We start from the raw sequence: 8,385 nt of genomic DNA on the forward strand, positions 1-8,385 counted from the left end.
TGCTTCTTCGTTGTTTTCCTTCCACAATAAACAAGCATAATGCTATATTTAATGCCGTTTACCACTGGTTAAGGCTCTTCACTTGTCTAACACCTCTGGCAACCTGAAATGAAAACAACGCATCAATAATAGTTCTAATAATATAAATAATAGTTTTTTACTACTTTTACATCACATTCAGTTGGTATATTAAATATATTAACTATCAGTTTTTGGATGATTTTGTTCTCGTTGATTAGAAAAACACAAGTCAGGAAATATGTAGTTTTAAAAGCTACGAGTATTTTGAGTTAACTTTACTCTTGCGTGAAGAGCAGTTTATCGATCATTCGTCTGTTTTAGGCATGATTAATTTACAACTAGAAGTTGTATTTGGTGAACTGTTCTAATTTCTTATTTAAGCAACAGCTTCTTAGTAGTTCGTCAACTAGGCAGTAATTAAGTTAGCCATTCAGTTGTAGTCATGACGAATTTACCTTCCGAAGTCGTGCTTGGTGAACAGTTCTAATATCATATTTAAACAACGTCTTGGTCATTCCGTCAACTAAGCAGTAAGTTAGTCATTCAGTTGTAGTCATGATTAATTTACCTTCCGAATCTTGGTTTGGTGAGTTATCCCACTCCTTATTTCAGCAACCAATCATCAACTAGGCAGTAAGTTAGTTGTTCAATTATTCATTTAGTCATGACTTATTTTCCTTCCAATGCTGTGTTCGGTGGACTATTCTAATACCTTACAAAAACAACTCGTTCACCAACTATTCAGTGAGTAAGTTAGTCGTTGATTTAGTAATGCTTGTTTGCCTTCCGAGGCAATGTTCGGTGAACTAATACGTTATTTAAACAACAACTGCTCAGTCAGTCACCAACCAAGCAAGTTAGTTATTCAGTTCTAACTGTCAGCTGTGCTGCGGTTAGCATAAGTTCTGACGTCCACCGCTAGGTTTACCGTTTAGTTACAGCGCACACCGGTGCAGCGTCTGCTGGTCGCATACGGCTCCTGCGCTCCTCGCCTGAAGCGGCGTGCGCCGTAACACCGCACTCCTAGCGGTGGACGCCGGAACCTTCCTTTGACAGTCTATATTTTATTCTATTTGTCTATGGTTCTAGTCATGACTTATTTACCTCTCGGAGCTCAGTTTCGTGAGCTTGTCTGGCGTGTTTTCTCTTCTCCCGTTCCAGCATCAACCTCTCTTCTGCAATCTTGTTCTTTATCACCTGCTCTTTTATTTTCAAGTTTTTAATCTTCTCTTCTTCTTTCTCTTTTTCTAGCACTAAGAAAAGTTTGTAAATATTATTACTCAGAGTACATTTGCAAATGCTAACAGTAAATTTTTGGTTAATTAGGCTAGTTCAAATGTAGTGTAAGTCATGTGACAAATTCAAATTTGTTGCCCCTTTGACTAAAAATTTTTGAAAGGGTACTCACTTTGGGCTTAATGTATTTTTATGTTTTTATTTTCTTCGAGTGTGCATAAAATAACTTATCCTAACTTTAATCTATTCTAGGTTAACTTTAAACAGTGAGCTGGGGTTTTCGTAATTTGAAACTTTTTCATCACTGCTTTGATAGTATTTGTTAAGATATTGTTTCCATGATAACTCAATGATATGTATATTACATAAACTATAAATACAGTATCAACATAAAAGAGTACTTTAGTGATCTTGCCAAAAACTACTCAACTACAAAATAATAGTGTATCTTTTATGACTAAAGCAATTTTATTTAGGTAAATTATGTAATAATTTCTTCCAAAAAATAACCTACACCCTCTTTAAAATGTCATAAATAAGTCAACTGAACGCAAATATTTACAAAACTATTATGTAGTACTTTACTTTGTTCAGCCGCTCTTCCGCTTTCGTCCCACGACTCCTTGATTCTTGGCATATAATGCGAGTAAAGGCGACCAAGCAGAAATACTAGGATGAAAACCCACATTTTGAATGCTAAAAGCTTTGGGCACCAGTGTAAAACTGTGGCATAAACATAAAAGATTGATTTTAAATTTATCTATAACAATTACTGTTTATCTAATTGTCTATAAATCAGAGATAAATTGATAACTGAATGATGATGAGTTGCTTAATACTTAGCAAGTTGGTGCTAAGCTTCGGCATCACGTACTCCCATAGTTTACAATTTTAACTGGACCCATAAACCGTTTGGCTATTTTTTGTAATTGTTGAGGATATCCAACAAAATATCAAAGTTAGATGGTATCAAGACTAGGGTTTGGACTGGTTGCTTACAAAAAATAGTAAAAAATTGCTAACTTCATAGAAGCAAAAAAAACTGTTTAAGATATATACATCATTTTCAGATGACTAAATATAGTTAGTTAACTAATATTCAAGTTTTATGTAGTAGCTCAATTAATTAATATACTTGTCACTTAGACACTTACTTGTTGTTTAAGAACTTACTCTTCTTAGGTAACTTCATACTCTCCATATAATTTGGTTTAATTTCACAGCTATTTGGTGTATTATGCTTACCTAAGAATTTAGTAACACTCAAGTATTCGTGTACGTTCCCAAGAACTTAGTTTTTCTCGTAATACTAAACTAACATGCTATTAAATATAAAAATATCAAATATTAAAAATCAAAATTTATGGCATTCGAAGTTTTTTTTTAGTTTACACATTGCATGTTTAGGATTTAAGTTCACTATGGTTTACTTAATACCTAGCATTATTAATAATACTCTGTTCGCGGATTATGTTGACGTTGTAATTATTATTCAGCTTTTGTAGGTAAACTTAAATCAACGGTTAACTTTTTGCATGTAGTAAAATAATGAACCATTATATAATCTGCAAATAATGCTCAGTGATGGTTTATAAATTAAAGTAATGTTTCTACAAACTTCCATGTGAGAACGAAACAAAGTCGGAGTCTAAACTAAGACAGGGATTTGGATAAACCATGGATTAAGAAAATTACAACAGAGCCCAAAAATCTGCGTTTAGACCGGAATTTATTATGAACAGGGATCAGATATAGACCTTGCTCATATACCTTATAGAGCTGTATTATTTTTTTACTTAATCCCAGTTACCAACTACAAAGCATGTAAAACATATAAAACCTTACAAACGCAATAAATTTATTAATTTAAAATCATGGTCCAAATTCAATACTTTAAAATGGGTTAATTTTTCTTCAAATCTTTGCTTAAACAAGTTTGTTTTTACAATCTGGGTTTGATAGGTAACAATGCATTGTACATTACTGATTTTAGAAATTAATAATATAAGTTAACCAATTTTCAAAAGCTTCAACTAGGGATTTCGTAAGCCCACGGAAAGTGGCATGAAGGTTCTTTTATTTTTTAGAATAGGACAATAAGACTTAATCAGTAGATTGAGTTCATCTTTATCTGTAGCCTTATGCCTAAGGGAGTATGTTTTATCTATGCTTATGCTCACCTGGTTGGTTTGGGCTTTCGATTCCCACATATCCAGATACCCAAATACTTACATACCCAAATTCTCAGATACCATCTAAATTGGTGTCAAATAATGTTATAATTAGTTATGTCTCAACAACGTTCAAAAGTAACAAAATAGGTACTGTCTCCTTATAGCAATTTCAAAACACAAATAAGTAAAATTAATCGAATCTAATTATCTTTGTGTGAAATTGCTACTTTCTGTATTCGGCACAGCAGTTCTTGCGTTTATTCGTAGAAAAATAATACTGGAAGAACATCCCCTTCTCCTATGTAGGCTACTATTGCGAATGACAGGTTTTTGGAAAGGAACGCTACGATTTGTACATTTTCTATAAAACTAGTGGATTTGTGGCTTCACCTGATAAAAACCAGCCTGAAATATAAAAAAACTACAACATTTTGAAGTCTAGTCCACAAAAGATATCAAGAAGGCCACTCTGCTGGGTTTTCAGTGGAATGTTTACAAAATAATTGTAGGACAAACGGTCCAAATATTTGATTTTCTCAAATAGTATTCGTATTTCAATGAATATTCCTGAGGTAACCGAAGTGCGAGACACTAGCCATTAACTTATTATGAAGCTAAATATAGTCTGTTTGATGGAGACTGGCCAATAAAAGACCCGGACCAGTCCCTGACGAAGGGTGAGGAGACAGGTTCCAGATACAAACTATAGCACCTCAGAGGTATAGACAACAAAGACTAAAAGTTACATTTATTCAACAATCATCTACTGCTCGCTAGTCTTGCTGATGGCCATGGCAGGATACTTCTTCAGCAGTGTGACTTTGACATCATGAATCTCCTTCGCCTGCTGACGCTTCTGGACGTCGAAGGCCAAACGCTCGGTGGCGATCTTGTTCTTGATCTTCTGCTCCTCCAGTTTCAGCGAGCTCATCTCCCTCTCGTGCACGTCCTGGGTGCTCATGATGGCTTTGCGCGGGACATCCTCGTAGCGCGATTTGGCGGGAACGACGGCGTACTCGTCTGCTTCAAGGTCGTCGTAACGTTCCCGGCGAGCTCGGTCACCTGGGCAAAATGACGTCAGTGAAGTAAAGGTTTATAGTTTATAGGGGAATAAGTTCGATATTGGAAGTTGTTTTGTTGGAATAGTTTGATAGTTGGTTTTGGAATAATTGAACATAATTTTGTTTGATAGGCAAGTATAGGTATGGAAGAAACAAAAAACGAATTCTAGGAACTCATCAAGTCCCGAAGAAAGGTTATACTTTTTAAAAATTATCGCTACAAAAGTTTGGAAGTTCAATGTAATTTTTATTTAATTAAATTAATGTTTAGCTAAATTAGGTCATTTTGCAAATTAACTGATTCGTAAGCAACAGTTTTAGTCTGAATTCAGATTCATAATCTTGTTTATGTTAGGCAACAGAAACAGTATTGGAGAATTAAACAAGGCTTAAGTAATTTAAGCACGTAATAATTAAGGCTGAAAGAATGGGTAAAACTCGTCTCAAGAGATATCGATGAGAATAGAAGAGTTGAAAGACTACGTAAGATTCCCTTGAGCTTAAAAAAAATCAGTAAAGAAAAGAAGAAAGAAGGTAACAACAAACCGTATTCAACTTCTTTTTATAAAACACTTATTATTGAACGACATATTGTTTATTTCCTTTATTTGCATTAGTATAGCAAAATGTTAAGTCAACAATATACCATGATTAGGAGACTAAATGTTAAATATTTTGTTAATGTTTAACATTATTAAAACATAACATAACATTAATAAAATAACATAGTTAACATTAAACATAATGTTTAATAAAAATGTCTGCACTACCAAATACTTTGAGTTTTATCGAAGTATCTATGTTAACTTTAGTCATCCTCGTAAATAAAATGCAAAAACTTTTAATTTTTGATGTATGACCAACATTAAGTTTTCAAATTCAAAATTTACAAGTGTAATGCTAAAATAAATTATATAAAATGTAAATTTACTGTATTCCCGCCGATCATAGTCCCTGTAGTTGTAGTTGTATTCATCACAATCACAATCATTTGAGAAACTCCCTCCCATGTTTGAGGTTTCCGACACTACTGAACATTACGGTTAAAATTTTCGTATTTATCAATAATTTATATTAATGTTTTTAAATATGCAAAGATCACATTTCATAGATAAGAAAAATCGGTTATGGATACATCATAGATAAGGTGGTGATTCACGTTTCGATGATTCATAATTATTGATAAGAAATAGATTGCCTAAGTAATTTCGTAAATATTGAGGTTGGATACAAAGTTTCGAACATTTTAAGAAATTTGTTTTGCAGTCACGTGAGCTGCTTTTAAGCTGCCCTATGGATGAACGGGTATTGCAGAGAAATCAATTGTTTATAAAAGTAATTGATGATTTTCTCTTACCTTTAGTGAAAAAGTAAAATATAGTCAAACTTGTGGCTATGCCCTAGTCGCACCCTCTACGGCTCACGACGCCGACTCCAAGACACCCCCGACTCCAAGTCACCCCCGACTCCAAGTCACCCCCGACTCCAAGACACCCCCGAATCATTCCATGTTCCGCGCACGTACTTGGTATCGATGACAACCGCCTGAATGATCACTACTGCCTGATTGTCGAACTAAACTTAGACAATTCGTCTATCAAAGTACGTAATCGGGAGTAGTTTTCTTTATGGTAACATTATTTTTGGGGTTTTAACTGGCATGTTCTTCAATAAAATACAGCTGGTGAGCAAAGTGGAAAGTAGTTGCTTGGTGATCAAGAAAATTCCGTTAATATACTGTGTATGATAGATCCAGTCTCTTTGACCCTACCTGAATACTGGTCAATGGTTTACGGCCTGGATCATTCCCAGTAGAGAGGTTCCATCATACAGACTATAGGATGTCAGTGGTTTTTCTGGTTGTTCGAAACTAGACCCAACTGCCTTCGGTCTTCGATCCAGCTGTTTTAGATAATTGGATTTGTGATGTAATATCCTGACTTAAACAGCTGATCTTAGAAACGAAGCTATCCCAGCCAACAACACTCCTTTTCTTGCCATTTAAAATACTCACCCTTTTTGTCAGTGTCGAATAAATGTAATCTAATCGGGTTTGGACCATCATTTTATTAGTATAATTTGATCACTAGGACGTAAAAAAGCGAGGGTTTAATAGAGAATAGACTTTTTACCCTTGTGATGAACTATGTTCCGTCATATTGTACCATTATTTAAGCAAACCAAGCTACATAACTAAAATACGATTCATGTTAATAAGCTCCCAAAATGATAATAATATCTATGGTTCTTACCGTCAACGCAATCAGGGGTAATATTCCACTACGGTCGTTTCGGAGATGACTCCATCGTCAGGTGCGTAGTGGTATACTAAACTATAGTCTTGTTACATTTTACACGAACTTTCTTCATTTGCATTGCGTCAGGGGTTGAATAAATAATACACATGTACAGGACGGACACACGAAAACACGAATACACGAATACACGAAAACATTTAGAGCGCGTGCACGGCTTGAAAACTGACGACCGACATTGACGATGGAGTTATCTCCGAAACGGCCGAAGTGGAATATTACCCCTGATTGCGTTGACGGTAAGAACCATAGATATTATTATTATATTTTCACGCAATCTGCCACACTCAAGAATATCCCAAAATGACTTCCATCTTGCAAAAGTTTTGCGTCCCGAAACTCCAAAAAAATTCCTTAGATAAAATGAATGAAAACTAAGGATATTTTTTATCTTTTTCATCTAGCCCGTACAAAATCTAATAGTTTATTTCTTGGTATTATGCGTTAGTGCTACTTTAAATTAATCATACGTTTCAAAATTGATTATCAATAAAATATGGTTTTATACTTTAAGCTATATTTAATATATTTATTTGAACTATTTTATCATTGTGAAATAATCTTGCCGAACATATCCAGTGTTCAGTTGTAACTATTTAAAAGTAGCATTGCCCTAAATCTTAACTTCTTTCACATTTTAAAAAGAAGACTCTCCACGAATAGAATAACACAAAATATCTCTGGAAAGAAACAGGAGCTTCCACCAGACATTTCCAATCAATACAAGACAACAACAAAACATAATTTGTTCAGACCGGCTAGAAGATTTCAAGAAGAGTTTGTTATCCGAATCCTTACAGTATCGATAAAGCATACACCTCGGGGAAGTGGACTACTTAGTAGAAATTTGATCGCGACTCACGTACAAACCCTTCCATCGATAGCTAAGATACTTGATTGCTAGCAATAACTGAAATCTGTGAGGACATTAGGAGCTGAAACTGCGCCCCATCTTGAGCATCCCTTATGAATAATCCTGTAATTATTTTATATTTTTGTCTTTCTAAAGTTTCTGAATTTTTCCTTTTTTTTAGTCTGTGCTAAAAGATTTCTGTAAGACATAACAATATTTACAAACAATTATTTTGTTTTAGTTTCACCCCGTTTAGGTTATAAGATGGGACCCCTGCGCAAATGCATGTTTTAATGTGATAAAAACTTTGTCTCCTATCCATAAAATATAATGCTTTACTTTTTTACCATTTAAAAGCTATGTTTCTTTAAGACGTATGAATATTTGACTTAATAATCAACTATAGTTGATTTAACCTAAGTTTTAAAACGGTAACTTATTGAGCAGAGTTAAAAGAACTAACAAACAGCTATTAGTAACAACTTTTTTTTAAATTACTCTTACTAAACTTTTAAGGCAATTTTCTCACCATAGTTATCACGCTCGTCGTAGTATCGGTCCCGATTGTAGGCAGCCATTTTGTTTTCTGTACGCTAGCAACCTCCAACAACTAGTTTCTGAAAAATCTTTCCAATCCAACTATTTTAACTGGTAATTAATCAACAATAATCAGCTGATAATTTCGTTATCATATGTTAGTAATGGATTTTTAGGCTGATAAGGGA

General features: G+C 34.3%; 1 protein-coding gene across 2 annotated transcripts; it reads right to left on the reverse strand.

Moving 5' to 3' along the window:
- Window positions 1-4,162: 4,162 nt before the first annotated feature.
- Window positions 4,163-8,306, reverse strand: LOC128983403 (uncharacterized). 2 transcript variants are annotated; one of them, XM_054402686.1, is made up of 2 exons: window positions 8,190-8,306; window positions 4,163-4,493 (listed from the first exon to the last, which is right to left on the reverse strand). In XM_054402686.1, exons 1-2 carry the CDS (start codon window positions 8,236-8,238, stop codon window positions 4,195-4,197), a joined length of 348 nt encoding a protein of 115 aa, XP_054258661.1. In that variant the 5' UTR covers window positions 8,239-8,306; the 3' UTR covers window positions 4,163-4,194. The 2 variants fall into 2 exon arrangements, with proteins under 2 accessions (XP_054258661.1, XP_054258660.1); XM_054402685.1 differs by lacking the exon at window positions 8,190-8,306 and adding an exon at window positions 5,424-5,515.
- Between the last annotated feature and the right edge of the window lie 79 nt (window positions 8,307-8,385).

Source organism: Macrosteles quadrilineatus, unplaced genomic scaffold (assembly GCF_028750875.1).
Source record: "Macrosteles quadrilineatus isolate MER2022 unplaced genomic scaffold, UCM_ALF_1.0 Scaffold_1__1_contigs__length_201487025, whole genome shotgun sequence".
NCBI lineage: Eukaryota > Metazoa > Arthropoda > Insecta > Hemiptera > Cicadellidae > Macrosteles > Macrosteles quadrilineatus.

Coding starts and splice junctions, on each gene's coding strand:
- LOC128983403 (XM_054402685.1), bottom strand. CDS start 5,502: ATGGGAGGGAGTTTCTCAAATGATTGTGATTGTGATGAATACAACTAC. Junction 4,494..5,423: donor CTATGATCGGCGGGAATACA/GTAAATTTACAT, acceptor CATTTTGCCCAG/GTGACCGAGCTCGCCGGGAA.